This window comes from Thamnophis sirtalis, unplaced genomic scaffold, assembly GCF_051295495.1.
Source record: "Thamnophis sirtalis isolate CommonGarterSnake01/CBP01778 unplaced genomic scaffold, rThaSir2_p1.2 scaffold_4, whole genome shotgun sequence".
NCBI lineage: Eukaryota > Metazoa > Chordata > Lepidosauria > Squamata > Natricidae > Thamnophis > Thamnophis sirtalis.
In genome coordinates, this window is record NW_028261384.1 from 32,174,716 (window position 1) to 32,194,288 (window position 19,573).

Here is a 19,573-nt window from a genome sequence, read left to right on the forward strand (position 1 = left end):
TGTTAAATAATTAGAATGATATAATGGAATAATGTATGTATAATTTCAATATATAGAATATATTGTTTAAAAAGTAGGAATAATAATTGAAGTCAACTATTGATGCAAAATGAAGTTGTATGTATGGATTCAATATTCAGAATATCTTGTTTAAAATTAAGGAATAGTAATTACAGTTGAAAAATTGACATTTAATAATAATGTACTTATGTTTATCTAATGAACAATTTGTGATTCGATATATAATTGAAGACCATGGGAAGGACGCACAAAATCTTGTAACCAAACAACACACTATATGAAATGGAAGAAGGTTGTATGTGTTTTATATTTTTTGTTCGTAAACATACATACATACATACATACATACATACATACATACATACATACATACATACACATACACACACACACACACACAAACAGAAAGTTAAGTTAGGAGCTAGGAACCTCCAGATATTTTGGGAAATTTCAACTTCCATCAAGTTCAACTCCCACCCAATAGAGTCGATGATCAAGTATAACTATAATTTGATATCAATTGAACAGCCCAAGGTTATAAGGTAAAAAGTCTTTATTGTATAATTAAAAACTTATGTAGGCATTATTTCTTACTGATTATAATTATATGGAGAGTAAAGTAGACAGCATCCTGCATTTATAATTTGTATATTGCTGACAAAATATCCGAGTGCAAATTATTGGGATGTCTGTTTATTTATATGAAGAACAAAAAAAGCTCTTCTCCTGGACCCTATCAGCCAAAATTATCATTATTAAATGTTCAAAACCAGTTTTCTAAATTATTTATTGTTTAGAAATGTATAAACATTCATTTATCCATCTACTGATCAGACTGCCCTCATGTGTACAAAACATTTGGTAAAATGTTCTCTTTTTTGCCATATATTTAGACAAATTTGCAGAAGAAAACAAGCACACCCTTTCATAGTAGATGGTGAAGAGGAGGAGGAAGTTCTACATTTCCACCATTTCTTATCTGGTGAATGGATGAAACCCAGGTGTTTTTCCTAGGGGAGGAGATACAGCCCAATGATAATTGTCCCACTAGCAGGGAAGGGAGGGGACTGATACTTTACTTAAAAATTCAATTTTTAAAAAATAAATGTTTAGATTGTACAATCCTGACTACAGTATCATAAAAAGCACTGTAAAATGCTGTTCTCTGCAGCTAAGCAGTTATGTCAGAAATACTTTATTTTACATCAAGACCTTAAAAAGAAAAAACATAGAACCTGATACAGGTCTATCCTGCTGATATGGTTAACAATGTACAGTACTATGAAAGGCAAGGTTATCTTCTATCACACAACCAGCAAAAGGGGAATTTGATAAAAAAAAAAAAATTGCATAATGGGGTAAATAGAAGTAGCATTATTTGCATTAGGGATATTAAGGATGCCTTTTCAATGCTTTTGACAAGTCTTTTTAACAATAGTTCAATGTCTGATAGAGAGGAAAGAAACTTAAAATTGGATCATAGTTCTAATATTCAAGCCTTGAGGAAAATAGATATAAAAGAATACACTTTAGCATTTATACTACAGCACTGGAAGACAAGGAAAAACATTGCGGAAAACCAATGTTCATTGTTTTATGGTTTTCAAGGGTTTTAGCAAAATTCTATTGCCCTTGATAAATTTATTTGTCCAAACATGTAAAAGACAGTAGGTTAATGAAAAAGGAAGCCAGAGGAATTACAAAGTTCAGGCAAAGCTAAATGCATTTTCTTTACCAATACGCTACCATGAGACTCATGAAATCTGTCTCATTCTTTATTTCTTTTTATTTCTCTCTAACAAGACATGCATTTTTGTATTTCTTGCTGCATTCAGCCATTATTGAGAAAGCATTGATCATGTTTGCTGAGGATCTTCAAGAGGCTGAAGACAGAAATAGTGTGTATTCTCTGGCCCTCCCTGACCTTTATAAATCTCAATACTATTAATCAAACACTATCAATCATTACTATTAGTGTCTACATGGGGTATAGAAGTATGTGTGGAAGAGAATAGGTTTTGGTTCAACCCTGCAAGAACAAGGAACTCTGACTTTTAAGGTCACAAGTCACTGATTTTGGAGATTTTTAAATGGACCTTAAAACAGCATTTGGAAGCTGTAGCAGTCCAAGCAATTTTCGGCATCTTCTGATATATTCAAATAACATTAATATTCAGCATGGACACTGGATCCAAGGAGGCTTCTGAATCCAGTTGGTTATCATATATGAAATCCTACATGATTTGTACCAAGCTATTTGTGGGATTTATCTTGTTGGAACCTTAAATAGTGCAATCTTGGTTATGTCTGACTTGTAGAAAGCACCTTCCTGAGATATGGATGACCTAAATCCTATAAGTTTATTATAAGACCTTCCAGACTCTTAAATTAGTAATACTGGTGATGTGGTTCTGTTTTGAGGGCAATTACTTAACTGGGACTTCCTGAGTTTACCATTGTTAGGATGGTTTAATCTTTGAACTTTGTCTGTAAGAAGAATCATTCTGTAAACATTTTAAACAAATTAAATAAAATTGATGTTTCTTTCTATTTCTCCATATTATGCACCACTGTCTTTTAGTTGCATCTGTGGAATGTCCTTTCTGTTTTCTTTCTTTATTTTTTTCAACACAAGATTCTGACGCTTCTTTAGTTCTGTTTCCACATTCTAAAATTATTATTGATCCTATAATCCACCTTTGAGTAGCCATGTTTTCCCCACTCTGTTTATCTTTTCAACAATCTCTGTGCTGATTAGACTGAGAGGGTAATTGCCTGAATTCTATGATCAACTGGGAACAAAATATAAATCTTTCCTATTCAGTCCAACACCTTAACCACTATAAGAATTGTCTCTAAGAAGAGATCGATGGAAAGATCAGAGTGCTATCTTGTATAGAATTCTCTATCTGTTATCCAACTAGAAGCTTTGAGAAACCCAAAAGTACAGAGGGTTTTTTTATTTACAGGTTCTTAATCTCCACAATCCTATGATCTTTAAATGGCAAATTAATTGCAAACCTCCATCATGAATAAAACTAATAATTTAATTGGAGTTAGGTATGGATAAGAAATTATATATTGGATTTTCAAAGAAGAAGAAAAAACAAGAAGAGGTAAGCTAAAAATTAAAGAAAACTGTAAAAATACACAATTGTATTGATCTTAATAGGTGGAACTCATGAATAGAACAGGGCAAAGTCAGAAATTGACAAAAGAACTATTATTCCCCAACAGTAATCAATATTACAGTCTCTTTTGCCCCTGGCTCCTGAATGAGTAGGAGGGAAATGCACTGATCCTACATAAAAATAAATATATAATTTACCAAGTGATATATAACTTTCATCATACTTCCTTGAGTTAGGCTCTTTTTTTAACAATACCAATACATTGGTCAAGTTCAACTTTTATTTTTATACACAATAAAGTCTTTCCATTTTGAAAAACTAAAAGATAAACATATTTAACTTTACTAACAAATATGTTTCTGCAGAGGATCCAAAAACCAATTATACAATCTTGACAGAAGTCACCAGCTGGCAGAAAGCTACCCACCTATTGCAGTGGTGCTACAATTGGCAGATATTTTTGATAGGTATAACTAGATATGATTTAGCCATCTATCAAAGTTTGTCTGCTTAAATGCAGCAAAGATTTTCCCAACATATTTTGCCACATCTATTGCATTGCCTAAATAAATCTGATCAAATATACAAAATTCTTACCAACCCCCAATTGCATTTATTTCCAAAATCATTATCCACTGTAAGAGCATCTTAACAAAAATCTTTATTGCTATTAGTATATTAATTAAACAATTAGCATTTAGAAATATACTGTGTCAAATTCAACATATTAAACATGCATCACAACTTCATTGTTCAGTCATGACCCAACAGTTATCATTTCACCAAGAGTTTCTGTATGCTCTTAATATCTAGCCTTTTATTTTTCCAAACTCTGATTTGATTAATCATTTTGCCTTTGCATTACATGTCTAAAATATTTACATTTTAGGGCCATTATTAATGGAGCCGGGATTTTTTGTTTAATATTGAAGTGTTTGTTCTTCTTGTCTAAAATTGTCTCAACAGCTTTTGACAACCCAATTCAAGCTCATTATTATTTCTTCATCAGCCCAGTTGAATGTTACAGTTGTATGTTACAACTTGCCTTAGCATTACATATTTTCCAACACGACTTGTAGCCCATTTATGTCTTTATTTTCAGGAATGTTTCTAAATCAATTTCCTCACAATATGTTGCACAATGAAATGCAGTTAACTCTCCACTGCTTATACCAGGCATGATTTCACTTTTTTTAAAACTAAAAAGCATCCTATATTATATATTGCATTTTTAATATCTTCACTGTTCTTCAATATAGCTTTTGGATTAAATGGCAAAACTGCTGAAATATATTTCAAATATGATTGCATAGATTGGTATCAAAGCATAATAACAGGCATAAGAAATTTCCAGCCAATGCAGCAGCTGACCTGTATCCGTTTACTGAAACACAACCCTAATCACACAATGGTCAAAAACCAACAGTAGTGTTTCCCATTGCTTTCAAATGGTAAGCACATGAATCCCCAAATTCTCCTCTAATCCCATATAGGAAAAATAGAGACCTATGTATCTTCACCCATTTTCTATCATTACCTCATCCAAAACATGTCACCTTATTTACCAAGAGCCAAAACTCACAGAAAAATCTTTATCTAGCGAAGAAAACAGATCAACTTTCCTATGCCTCCTTCAGCAAATGAAAAATGTCTAGGTTGAGGTCACTAAGCTCTCTATCATAATCTCAAGACCTGTTTCCTGGTCAGTCGCTGTTGTCACTAAACGTTTTAGTATATAGTATATGAAGTCAGGTTATCTTTGTCCCATAAACTCTCCTTTACTCCTGGTATCTACATGACCATCACTGTTTTGGCCATACAAGAAACAGTTTGCCACCGTCTTCCTCTGGGATGTTTTTCAGATTTCTGGTCTACTCAACAGCCCTGGGATTTTCTATTGCTCTCTCATTTAAGTACTAATTGGGTTTAATTTTGCTTACTTTTTAAAGATTGGATAAGTTGTGTGAGCCAATGGCATTTTAAGATGTATGTGCACCTCAAATCACATTCTATGTTTTCTTGGTTGATTTAAATCATATCTATATTTCTTTCTAAAAGATTAGTAGACAACCCAATTATTTTGTTCCACAATCTTTGTTGATCATGAAATGTGGGTGTATGTGATAAGCAAAAACATCATCACAGTTATTTTTTTCTAATGATAAATAAAGGATAAAAGTGGATATAGGAAAATTATCATCCCTAGATTTTTTCCAAACTGAAGCAGTGGTTTCATACTATTAGTATCTATTATTGTTTTTCTTTTGCAAGAATAATAAATGAATTGCAACCATTGGACAAGTCTGACATTTAACCAACATGATTCTAATGGTGTTCTTCAATTTCTTTAGAATAACAGGTTTATTTGCAATTGAGCAAATTCTGAGTTAAGGACCCCTCTGAAGCTACTACTGTAGTTTTATTTCTTCTTTCCCACCCTCAGATAAGATAGGTCAAACTCATTCTAAAATTGCTGTTAAATAAACAGGACTTTTCTTCTATACTATTGTCTTATGAAAGAGAGTTATATTTCAGGTCAGTTAACAAGACAGTTTGAATTTACTTTCCAAGTACCTCTATCTTATCTTCTCTATAACTATTCTTGCCTCTCTCCTTTTCTTTAAAAATAGGATGAAGAAAGCAATATTTTAGCCATCTGAACATTCTGAATGATCTCACTAACGGGAAGTGCTCCCGGTTATCTCTTTTTCAAAATTGGAGCCATTATACTCATTTGTGAAAATCCACATTTAGCCTTTCATAAAAAGTGGAATTTTGACCCATTGAACTGGAAGAGTTTCTGTGCTATTCCACTGATCTTTGACAAAGTAGCTTACAACAACAGAGAATACAATTTAGTGTCAGTGTGAATTTTTATTCCACAGTTTAACTCTGACTGCTCACAAGCAGTACATTTACTTTGGATAACTGGTGCTTTATGGATTCTAAAGACTGCAACAAAATTGGAGATGAAAACAAAAAATTAAATTCACTGAATTCACTCAAAACAGTTTTTATTACTAAGATGGGCCTCCAAGGACAATTAACCTGGACAATATGATGTCTTCCTTGATTTTCTTAAGAGTTAAGTTTGTGGGTTAGTACATATATTTCCAAATAATGACAGGAAGAAATGTGTTAATGATTCATAAAAATGAAACAATCATCTCCATTTCAGGTTATGAGTATTGATGAGATTAAAGTTTTCCATTCTCCCCTTACTTTAGAGTTGGAATCTAAGCAGGAAAATATAATAATTTTGCCAGGTCTATTCCAAGAACAACATAGATCAATTCAGGCAAATTTCAGTTCTTTATTTGCTTACATCCAAAATACAGAACTTTGCTAAACTAAATATTACTCTGCTCACATGAATGGATATACTTTGGGAGATACTAGGGACTGGCTATCCTAACTTTCTTCCTTTGACTCTATATCCAGCTCTAGATGTGTTGTCTCTTATCCTGCCCCTCCTCCTTGAAACTAAATTAATATGGCACTAGATCTCTGAAGCTTAGATAAAATTAATAGGATGGAACAATGAAAGTAATTGTGTAATACTGGACAACAACGTAAGAATATATTGGAATCTATCTGCAGAATATCTCACTCAAGAAGGGACACAGGGTGATGTCCTATCCATGCCTACATTCTTTCTATGGCAGGGGAAACAAGTAACTATGAATTTATCAAAATATAATACTTGTTTACCGCCTATTCATTAGCAATGGTTCAAAGTTACAACAGCATTGAACAAATGTACTTCCTGTAGGTCTTCCATGTTCTGACTACTGCACCATTTCCAGAGTCATGTGACCACGATTTGAGCACTTGGCAACTAGCTTGCACTTATGATCGTTTCAGCATCCCATAGTCATGTGATTGCCATTTTCAACCTTCCCTGCTATGCTGCCATAAGCAAAGTTAATGGGAAGTCATCAGGGAAGGTCACAAGTGCTCCCTCTCTATACTTGCACTGCACTAACATCCCAACCATGGTCTTCCCCAATTCATGTACAGTCTGCAGTGATCTTCTCAGGCCTCCTCTGCAGTATCCCTATACTCCTTATCCATTTAACAACCTACACATATTGGGATTATGATGGTAACTGCTGTGTTGTTGTCACTGTCATGTGACATTGTGCTTTATGATTGCATCACTTAGCAAAGACAATCCTAGTCCCAATTCCTAGTCCCTAGTCCCAATTCCATCACAACCTTAGGATAACTGTAGATTTGTAATTGTATATTTAAAGTATAGCAGCAATTATATTTGCTCACTTTTTTATGAACTGTTCTAGTGAATTCAAAATCCACACTGTATTCTGCTTTATTACAGAAGATTATTTATAAAGGTGTTAACTAATAGTTTTTAAGCTAATTGTGTTACTCAGATTACCAAAATAAAGAAATATACTTGCTTATTTCCATTTCATGCCCAAACAGCATCAGAAACACAGCCTACAAGTTAAACCTTAATAGATCAAGTAAAACACTATTTCCTACATACTCCTCAATTCATGCAATGATTGGAAAACAAACTACAGGTTTCATTAGTCTCAATGTATGGCAAAATGCATATTTATCAAGATCATTGCAAATTCCAAGAGTGAAAGGAATGTCATGTTGAAATGGAATATAAAGCTAAATATTTAACAAAACACCATATATAGAACATTTTCCTTTTGTGAACTGGTTGTTATTATTTAATAAGGTAAAAGTTTGCTGGTGTATTTGTCACATACCTGTGATTTTTGAAGAAATTTCTAGCTGGCTTATTATTAGACCTCTCTGTGTATATGTATGAATATTCAAATAATGTCAACATGGGTTATTCTACAATCTTTTAAAATTAATGCAACCCTTCAGGTTTCAAGTTACTTTATCTGTAAAATTGGGGATGTGAAACAGAGAAAGAATTTCTGTATCAGTACTACAACTTTTGGAAGAAGGACACAAATTTTAAGCTATTTCTTCTAATATATTTAAAGCCACAGGTTGTTAAATCAGTTCTGTCCGATTACTTGTAGCCCTTATATCAAAAAGCAAAGATTATTAAAAGAATAATTAGTCTTTAAAATGCTGACATTTATACCCATGCATCTAAACTTTTCTTTATTAAACCATGTCATAAAAGATATCAAAGTATTCTGCTTTTTTTAAAAAGGCATTAAAATTCAGTAATACCCCACAAAGAGAAAATTGTTAAATCTCTTAAACCCCTGGACTTACATTATCAGTTTTTATATGCCTGTCAACACTTGTGGAAAAAGAAGCAATGGTTTATTCTCTGTCTCAAATTTAAAAGCCAACTAAACTTTCTTCTACCTTCCCACTGAGATCTTTAACTCCAAGCAAAGAGCAACGTGTCAGTTTAAAATGGGATACAAAAGGCCATGCAGTCTCTATTAGCTGCACATCAACAGACACTACCATCTCCCATTTCATACAATTTATAGAAACAAGAACTAACTTCCCTTATTTTAAAAACTGCATTAACAGTTGGGAGGCTGGGAGGGTGAGGAGAGTGGGGAGGATGTGTAGAAAAGCAATGGCCTCTGGCTGTGCTTACTGATTTGTTCCTAAACTGTTCCTTTGCTTATCACAAAAGGTTAGCAGGGATTTTTTTTCTAAAATTGCACTAAAATTAAAATTACTAGGTTTGCGTGAAGAGATATTGAGGACTACAAGTAACTAGGTCTTCTCAGTTAAACAACTACCTATGTTTTGGCTTCCATATGTTAATGTAGAAACCAACATGTATAGAGATGTATACGCAAAGGCCTCCATATTTGAACAGATGTTTGGTATAAGAATAGCTGGGTTTTTGAAATCAACGTCACAGCATTGTATCTGGAATAACCTTTTCTTGAGAGCTTCAAGATTTTAGGAGTAAGTTGATCCCACTAGTACTGTTTGTGGCAGAGGATCACAATGGTGTGGTAAAACAAGGACTTGTTGACCTTATTGGAAGTAACACACTTGTTATTTAATCAGGTACTAAATGCTTTGATTTAATGCACTTTTTTTGCAGATGCACCTCATTTAGTGAAGAGCATTCCCCAGCAGTTAGATTGAGATCTCTTGAAAATTTTAATATCACATGTAGGTCTACTTTAGCTAGTTAGATCTGGAAGGTTTTCTTGTTAGAAGGCTGCTTCAGTTTAGCTCCTTTAAAAAAAAAGCTAAGAGACTTTATGTATCTGAGCATAGAGACATTATGTATCTGAGCATTAAATGTTCATTCTTATTTTTATAATATAACTTTTACTGATACCATTTTAATTTCACGAAAACACTCCAACCTTGATCAATTTGAAATCAATTTATTTTTTACTCTCAGTTTCTGATAACATATTCTGGTTCAGTTAACTATCTGATCAATATAATCCAATATGAAACAGTACAGTGATTTAAAAAAAAAGATGTTTGCAGCAAGCTTCATCAAATTCATCAAAGAGTTCACACTCTTAGTCGCTTATTTCAAGTGATACAAAGAAACTATAAAACCTCATTAAAATTTCTAAGTAATATAACTATTGCTTTATACTTATTTATTGGTCCATTTTTTACTTTACTGCCTATAAAGCAAGGCACCTTTGCCCTTTTGAGAAAAAAAGTTTGGCTCCTAAGACCAAACAACATGGAGCATAGTAGTTATATAACCAGAGATTGACTGATTATGTGCCATCAATTTAGCATTAACTCACAGTCCTATATAGATAAATTTCCTTCAGAATTATCTGTCTTTAACCTTATGATTCAAATCTTCCAAGAGTAGCAAAATTGTTGCTGGAATTGAGTCCCTTGTTGCTGGATGGAGTCCAATTGAGTCCATCCACCTTGTTATACCTTGTTATTTCTCTTTCCTTTCACCCATTCTAGTAACTCTTCAAAAGAGCTACTCTTCACATCATGTATTCCAAATATGATAATCTGATAATCTACGATAGAATCAAGATCATGTGAAATATTAATACCATTTTATAATGCTTTAGTAACACCACATTTGGAATATTCTATCCAGTTTTGGTCGCCACAATATTAAAAAGATTTTGAGACTCTAGAAAGAATGCAGAGAAGAGCAAAGAATATGATTTGGGGACTGGAGGCTAACACATATGCAAGAATAACAGTTGTAGGAATAGGATATGTCTAGTTTGATGAAAAGAAGGGCTAGGGGTACTTGATATGTATGCTCTAATATCTATAGTGGTTAAGACAATGGATTAGGACTGGGATATTCTAAACTTCTAGTTCACTTTTAGCTACTGATACACACTAGACAGATTTGAGGTAATCACTCTCTTTCACCTTAACCCACCTCATAGGGCTTTTGGGGTAAGAAAAATAGGACAAAGAATACAACATATGCTGTTCCAAGCTAAAAGAGGCAAACCTGTATGTGATTCAAATAAACAATGCATTTAAAACACATTTGCACTCTGAAGTTCCTGGTGCTCTCTGGTTTGGGTTAGGATTACAGACATTTCATTACCCAACTAGGTAACATCACTAATGTTACAAGCTCAGAGAATATCAAGAACTTTACAATTCAACTCTGAACTACATATATATTCTCTTTTATTGAAAGAGCTTATTATTAATTATTAACAGCTTTAGATTCTTAAATAAATACAAGTTAAGCAACAAGATTCCAATTATGGAATAAGAGCTAAAAATCCCAGCTTTTCTTCAATGCATATTTATTAAAAATTCACATGAAGGAAAAGATAAAAGAGGGAAACAAGTAAAAACAAGTCTTACCAAAAGTAACTTCTCCTTTGCCAGTTTTGTCAAAAAGCTGAAATGCCACCATAAACAATGCATCTGGAGCACAGAGGACAGATTCAAACGCTACAAATTCTTGAAAGGATATCAACCTACAGAAGAAAATGTTATTAAAAATATAGTCCCTTGTTTATAGAATATTGCAATAGAACATCCATTAAACCTATCTTTTCCCATCCTGCCATCAAACATACAGAAACTGCAACTCCCTAAATTAATTGTTCCAGTTTCAGAAGATGTATAATGTTTTTAGAAATAACAGCAGCAACTTATAAGTATTTTCCTTTCTTTTCCCCTTTTTTCCACAGTCAAGATCAATCTTTTTCTTGTAAGTCAAAAGGGGATACAGATTCATACAAATATTTTTGTGCTTGTTTATAAGTACTGATACATATCTGGATATTTAAATATAAAGTAAAACTTTGATCTGTGTGCTGACCAGATGCTATTTGCTTATGAGCATTGTTAAATCTATAATTTTCCCTACTCCATCATATAAAAAGCACTTCCTCTGGAAAATAGAATGCATGGACACTGAACTGTACAGCAATATCTATGATTTAAAGAAACAGGTACAGCATTGTTACATGATTTATATATTGCCAACTCAACCGTTACATTATATTTCTAACATTCTCCCCTTTGGGTCGGACAATATATAAATCTTGCAATTTTAATCTTTTAATTGGAAGAGCCAAGGTGGCGCAGTGGTTAAATGCAGCACTGCAGGCTACTGCTAGATCAGCAGGTCAGCGGTTCAAATCTCACCGGCTCAGGGTTGACTCAGCCTTCCATCCTTCCGAGGTGGGTAAAATGAGGACCCAGATTGTTGGGGGCAATATGCTGACTCTCTGTAAACCGCTTAGAGAGGCCTGAAAGGCCTATGAAGCGGTATATAAGTCTACTGCTATTGCTATTGCTATTGCTATTAATCTGTATTCCTCGCAACAACATTTATGCTTTATATTACCTTGGGCCTTAGTAAAATGATCTGCAATGTTATGTTCAGACATGCAGTACTCCAGTGAAACTAATTTATCATTCACACTTTGCCTTACATTTAAATATCTCAGATCAGTGTGTTTTGACCTAGTTTTTACAGCAAGATTGGATGCCATCTGAACTGCTGCTCGATTGTCTTCATAAACAACATTAGGCTCTCGTATGTCAATCCCCATATCAAGCAGTTGTTGTTTATAACAAACCAAATACGTACATAATAATGACAAACATGAGAATTCAGCCTTTTCCCAGGAATACAACAAACCCTGATGTTGATTTCTGTGTAGACACATCTGTTGCAAAACTTGCATCGGCATATGCAGTTAAGCTCAGATCATCAGATTCTAAATAGAATGCATCATGCATCGTTTGCTTAAGATATCTTAATATCCTCTTAGCAGCTTGCCAATGCCTTTCAGTAGGTTCAGCATTAAACCTGGCTAATTGTTTTACACTATATGCTATGTCGGGCCTTGACCAATTACTCAGATATGATAAGCTACCAATTAATGATTGATAAATATCTTTATCAAAAACAGGGCTTTTTACATCTTCATGGCTAAATTCTTGACCCATTGGAGTTTTAGCCGGTTTACACAGTTCCATCCTAAATGTCCTGAGTAGCTGGTTAATCTTCTCGGTTTGTGAGATTTTGTCTCCTCCCTTAGTTTTATCTATTTGTAAACCAAGATATTGCCTAATCTTACTGAGATTTTTTATACTGAACTGCATTGTTAACAGTGTTATAATCTTCATAGCTTCTTGCTCAGTTTTACTGATTAATGCTATATCATCAGTGAACAATAGCAACAATGAAATCACACCATTACTTTTTTTAAACAAACATGGATTAGCCATGCCAGCTTAAAAACCTATCTTAGTTAACTCTTTGACTATACATAGATTCCATTCATATCCTGATTGCTTCAAGCCATAAAGACTATTTTCAACCTCCAGCAATCAGTTTTGAATCTTGCAGGATTCTGTAAATATATAGTATGTTGCAACGGTGCATGAAGATATGCTGTCTCTACATCTAAATGATTAACTATATATTCATTCTTAGCTGCCCACACTAATGCTGCATGTAAAGTTGTAGCCTTTAAACTAGGTGCAAAGACCTCATCATAGTCATTAGCTGACTGAGCAAACCCTTGTGCAACTAGCCTGGCTTTATGGGTTACAGTTCCATCTACACTATTTTTAATTTCGAAAATCCATTTACAACCACTGGCATGTTTACCTGGTGGTAACTTTATTTATTTTATGTATTTATTAATAAGATTTATAGGCCTCCTAATCCCGAAGGACTCTGGGCGGCTTTACAAAAACAAAAGAGAAAAAAATAAATAATAAAAAATAAAAAGAAAGACAGATTTAAAATCACCACACGTGCATTCATTCTGATCGGGGCTGGACCTCAACAGTGAGGTCAACAGCCCCAGGCCTGCCGGAATAGCCAGATTTTGACAGCTTTTCTGAAGGCCATGAGAGTGGATAAGGTCCGGATCTCTGGGGCTAGTTCATTCCAAAGGGTCGGAGCAGCCACAGAGAAGGCTCTACTCTGGGGAGCCGCCAACCAACATTGCCTGGCTGACGGCATCTGAAGGAGGCCCACCCTGTGGGATCTCACCGGCCGCTGGGAGGTATGTGGCAGTAGGCAGTCTCACAGGTACGGTGGCCCTAAGCCATGTAGGGCTTTAAAGGTAATAATCAACACCTTGAATTGCATCCAGAGACCAATAGGTAGCCAGTGCTGCTCGTGGAGGATAGGTGTAACGTGGGTGTACCTTGGTACACCCAGTATCGCTCACGCGGCTGCATTCTGGACTAGGTGCAGTCTCCAAAAACTTTTAAAGGGTAGCCCCATGTAGAGCGCGTTGCAGTAATCCAGCTTTGAGGTGACTAGGGCGTGAGTGACCATTTGAAGTGCCTCTCGATCCAAGTAGGGCCGCAATTGATGCACCAGGCAAACCTGGGCAAAGGCCCCCCTGGTCACATTCGACAGATGGTGTTCCAGTGTCAGCTGTGAATCCAGGAGGACCCCCAAATTGCGGGCCCTCTCTGAAGGGTGTAAGTTTTCACCCCCCAGGGTCAAGGATGGACTGTCTAGGCTGTCCTTCGGGGGCAACATCCACAACCACTCATCTTGTCAGGATTGGGTACAGGTTTGTTCACCCCCATAGAGATCCTGAAAGCTTCCAAGCATCGGCACGTCACGTCCGCCGCTACACTGAGCTGGCACGGGGCAGAGAGATACAATTGTGTATCATCTGCATACTGTCGAATGATCTCGCCCAGCGGCTTCATGTAGATGTTAAATAGGAGGGAGGACAAGACCGAACCCTGTGGCACACCACATTTAAGGGGCCTAGGTGTCGATCTTTGCCCCCCCGACCAACACCGACTGCGACCTGTCAGAGAGGTAAGAGGAGAACCACCGTAAAACGGTGCCTCTCACTCCCACCTCCTCTAGCCATCGCAGAAGGATACCATAGTCGATGGTATCGAAGGCCGCTGAGAGGTCAAGAAGCACCAGGATAGAGGAATATCCTCTATCCCTGGCCCGCCAGAGATCATCGGTCAGTGCGACCAAAGCAGTTTCTGTGCTGTACCCAGGCCTGAAACCAGACTGAAAGGAGTCTAGATAATCTGCTTCATTCAAGGACCGTCAGAGTTGAAGCATCACCACCTTCTCAACAACCTTCTCCAAAAAAGGAAGGTTGGAGACAGGACGATAGTTCTTAAGAATAGCTGGGTCCAGAGAAGGCTTCTTGAAGAGGGGTCTTACTACCGCTTCCTTTAAGGGTTGCGGGAAAGACCCCTCCTGCAAAAGATGTGTTCGTAATCATCTGGAACCAGCCTCGTGTTACCTCCCTGCTGGTCTAAACCAGCCAGGAGGGGCACGGGTCCAGTAAACAGGTGGAGGCACTCATCGCTCCCATGGCCTTGTCCACTTTCTCAGGGGTGACAAACTCGAACTCATCCCAGCAAATCTGACTGAGACTCTCCCTCGGCATCTCAGCTGGTACTGCCCAAATAGAGTCCAGGTCTGCCCGAATCTGAGTGATTTTATCAGACAGAAACCGAAACGAACTCCTCAACTCTTCCCTGCAGGGGTTCCCCCACCTCCTCACCTTTCAGGAGGGAGCGGGTCACCCTAAACAGGGCTGCTGGGTGAGATTCCACGGACGCAATAAGAGCGGAAAAATGTGTACATTTTGCCGCCCGTATCGCCACTAAGTAAGTCCTGATAAAGGCTCTTAATAGTGCTCAGTCAGATTTAGAGTTACTAGCCCTCCAGCGTCGCTCTAGGCGTCTTTTTTGGCACTATATCTCTCGGAGTTCCTCGGTGAACCAAGGTGCCCTCCTGGATCCACTGCTGCGGAGAGGCCTCAAAGGTGCAATCCGATCCAGTGCCTCAGCCACCGCAACATTCCAGGCCGCAACCAAGGACTCTGTCTGATTATGGACAAGGGAGTCAGGTATCCCTCCAAGCTCCTTCTGAAATCCTTCCGAATCCATCAGGCACCTGGGGCGGAACCACTTAATCGGCTCTACCTCCCTGCAATGGGGGAGTAGCATCCTAAAGTCAAGCTTCAGCAAGGAGTGATCTGATCATGACAAGGGTGAGGTCTCTATTCCCCTTAATTCAAGATCACGTCTCCACTGCCCCGAGAGAAATACAAGGTCGAGTGTGTGTCCTGCTCTATGAGTTGGACCCTGAACTACTTGGGTCAAGTCCATGGTTGTCATGGAAGCCATGAACTCCTGGGCCCGTCAGAGTGTTCACCCAGAGATGGCAGGTTAAAGTCCCCCAGTACCATTAGTCTGGGGAACTCCACCGCCAACTCAACTACCGCCTCTAGGAGCGCAGGCAGGGCTGTTGTGACACAGCTGGGAGGTAGGTACGTCAGGAACAAGCCCAATTGAACCCTTAGGTCCAACTTCAGGAGAGTCTCACACCCCACAATCTCTGGGGCAGGGATCCTGCAAGGGGCTAATGACCTTAGGATGATAACTGCTACTCCCCCACCCCTTCCTGGTGTTGTGGTTGGTGGAGCACCTGGAACCCATCTGGGGACATTTCTGAGAGGGGGACTCCTCCCTCTTGGCCCAGCCAGGTTTCAGTTATACATGCCAAGTCTGCCTCCTCGTCTAATATTAAGTCCCGGACGAGGGGAGCTTTATTTACCACAGACCTGGCATTTAGCAACAGCAACCTGAGACCAGGGCCCTGATCTCCTCTGCCACCAGGTCCTTGAGTTGAGCCTGAGGGGCTGGAACAAGGAATCGCTATGATGTAGCAAGTCCTTCTTCACCGAGAATGGCTAGCCCTACAGCTCCCATCATATCTGCCCCTCCCGGTCGTAACCAAAATGCTCCAACCCACCCCCATCCCCGTAGACCCCCCCTCTCTCATGGCCCCCATTCTTCTCGGCAGGCCACGCGCACCATTTATTCCAGGACGGGAGGCGAATCTGGGCCCCCATCCACGTCTGCTTCTGCACTCAGTGGAGGAGGCTCCAGGTCGCACACCCAGTCCTATCATATGCACCAAACAGACACTCTCCTGATACACATCCCACAATAATAATTAAAAATACAATAATATAATAAATTAATTAAGTTAAAAAGTGGGTACATTCTCTCTCACATTCATACAGGCTAAAAAACGCAGTTCTTAAATCCGCAAGTGCGGTTAGCGCAAGTTTGAAGTGGCTGGGACTGGTAACAGTTTGGGAGAGAGGGGTTCCTCGCTCTCGCTCTTCTCTCCTGCGGGGCCCGGAAGAATGCAAAAAGTCCGACAGTCTGAGGTGGCTGAGGGGGGTTGGTGCCAGTTGGGGGGGGCAGGCTCCCTGTCCACGTCCTCCTCATCCCCCCGTCCTCTCCTTCTGCGAGGGCCGTGTGTCACAGGGCAAAATGCAAAGCTACCGGCACGGCAAAAGGTCTCCATGGCCGCTGCAGTGGCCGGAGCGGTGAGCAGAGAAGTCCCTTGTGATGGCGTTGCAGCAGAGGAGAAGAGGGAATCAGGAGCGGCGGCAGCAGAGGAAGATGGTTGCTTGATCTCAGAGTGCACCAGCTCCCCGAAATGGCGGCACCGAGGGTGAGGCGGCCAGAGAGGCAGCGCCGTCCGAAAAGGCGCTGGGGTGCCCAGGACAGCAGCAGATGGCAGCGGCAACAGTAGCAACAGCGGAGGATGCTGGCTGCAGGGTCTGAGAAAGCCGAGGCCGCAGCAGCCAGAGTGTCGGGCAGAGAAGAGGAGGCCCACAGTGGTGGTGGCAGAGAGGCAGAGAGGCCACGGTGGAAGAAGAAGGGGGTGTGTGCCCGGGACAGCAGCGGTGGCGGTAAAGGAGGCCAGCCGCCCAGTCCCAAGACACACCAGCACAAGCTCACCGACCCCCCCCGAGGCTGTGGAGCACAAGCGGAGCAAAACGCACTGGCGCACCGGTTCAAGCCCAATGGCTCCCCGCAGCAGCGGCGATCGGGGCCGGAGTCGTTGTCCGAGAGCAGCAGCACCGTCCGAGAGCCATCCAAGAGCAGCGCTCCTCCAGATAGCTGCTTTTCCAAAACCCTCTTGCATTGATCTTGCACAGTCTTCACTTCCCGCAATTTCTAGGCTTCGGCTCCGTTTATTTTTGGTCATTTTCTCTCTCAACAACCTGAGCGGCAGAGCTCTGGCAGCAATCTTCCTTGCACATGCGTAATTAACTCTACTTCCATGCACATCCTTTCCTTCCGCCTTCGGCCGTCTTCTTTTACGATTCACCCGCGCGCACCGCCGCCACCACCGTGATTCCATCCATCTTGAATTTGACGTCATCCCACACCAACTTTACATTTTCATAACGTCTAACTTTTGCAATGATTTCAATTCCTTTTCCATTGCATCTTTCCAAGCTTTCTGTTCCTCAGTTGGATATAGAGTTAATTCTTGGTAATTAGCAGGAACCTTATTTGCCTGACATGCTATAGACGCCCGATACCTGTCAGGTGGTCTCGTTACAAGAGTTGAACATCTAGGAATTTCAGGACTCACCAGTGGATTCTCCTGTATAACCTGCTCTTGTTCTTCCTGTAACTGTACTTCTTCCTTAATTTGTTTAATTACTGGTTTTACTACCTCATCATTAGGGACTACTTGGGTGTCGATAATTACATTAGCATTTGTTTCTAATTTACCTCACCCCACGTGTTCTATAAACCTAGCACTAGCGCTACAGTAAACCTTAGTTGTGCCTTTCTCCCAAAACCTAAATGATCTATGGTTAGCCTCATATCCTACAAAAAATAACTGTCAAGCTCTATGTTGCCCTTTCAGTCTCACTTGTGATGGTATATGCACCCATGCTGGGGCTCCGAATGTACAGGGCGGGGCATAACCTTTTCCTAGGGGGTCACAGCAACACTTGTAATAACAACACAAATAATTCATACACCATTCGAAAGCCCATCAAAAACTGAGTTTATTGACACGATTTAATAGTCAGTATGACCACCATTAGCCCTTCGAACAGCATTCAAATGAGGTGGATAAGAACACAACAAATCTTCAAACAGTTCCGTTCGATTTTCCAGATTTTTCAACACAGTTTCCAAATTCATTCTCAAAGTTTCAACCGAAACAAATTTAACATTTAATAGCTCATTCAATTCAGTTTTTTATGGGCTTTAAAATGAGGTGTCGTGGAAGTTGTAAACTGCTGTCGATCTTGCTGTGACCCCCTAGGAAAAGGTTATGCCCCGCCCTGGAAAATCTGGAAAATCGAACGGAACTGTTTGAAGATTTGTTGTGTTCTTATCCACCTCGTTTGAATGCTGTTCGAAGGGCTAATGGTGGTCATACTGACTATTAAATCGTGTCAATAAACTCAGTTTTTGATGGGCTTTCGAATGGTGTATGAATTATTTGTGTTGTTATTACAAGTGTTGCTGTGACCCCCTAGGAAAAGGTTATGCCCCGCCCTGTATGTAGGTAACTCAAATCTGGTTTTCTGCCATGCCACCTAGTGAATGTCAATTCACCGGTTGTTTTATTCACCACTTTATTTAAAACATGGTTACTACACATCATAGCTTCATCCCACAGTGTTTCCGGCAAACCTGAATCGGCTATCATAGTTCAAGCCATGGCCTGTAATGTTTGCCCCCTTTGTTCTACAAACGAGTTATGTTGTGACCTATAAGAATGTTTGTGCTCGATTCCAGCCATTTTTAACATTGTTTGGAATTTATAATTGGTAAACTTCATCCCATTATCAATAACTACAGTAATAACTTGGCTTTCATCTTTCTTTCCACAAACCTCAGCCAATTAAAGAAATTCTGAAACATTTTTGTTTTGTTTTTCATTAAGTAACAGAAACCGTACCATGAATAATGATCCATGATACTCAAAACATAACAGACACCTCCCAAACTGGGTTTCTTAGGTCCTATTATACCAGCAAAAACAACTTCCAGAGGTTCCTTTGTTTTAAAACCATTCAGTCTGTTTGCTGGAGTAACTTTGCTTTACTCCTGATTGCAAACATTGCAGTTTAAATATTTTCTGCGTGGTTTTATTTTTACTCCCCCTGCCAACTTAAGTGTTTGTTGTAGCAACTTGAAATTAATGTATCCCATGT

At 38.8% G+C, this 19,573-nt stretch overlaps 1 protein-coding gene across 3 annotated transcripts in view; it reads right to left on the reverse strand.

The window, feature by feature from the left end:
* Positions 1-19,573, reverse strand: part of SLC25A13 (solute carrier family 25 member 13) — a 162,250-nt gene that overhangs the window by 85,733 nt on the left and 56,944 nt on the right. For 2 of the 3 annotated variants that reach the window (XM_014051794.2, XM_014051795.2), the window contains exon 4: positions 10,920-11,035. The exons of the other annotated variant lie outside the window; for it this stretch is intronic. In XM_014051794.2, coding sequence (XP_013907269.2) covers positions 10,920-11,035 — 116 coding nt within the window. The remainder of the gene's footprint in view (positions 1-10,919; positions 11,036-19,573) is intronic. 3 annotated transcript variants of the gene reach the window in all.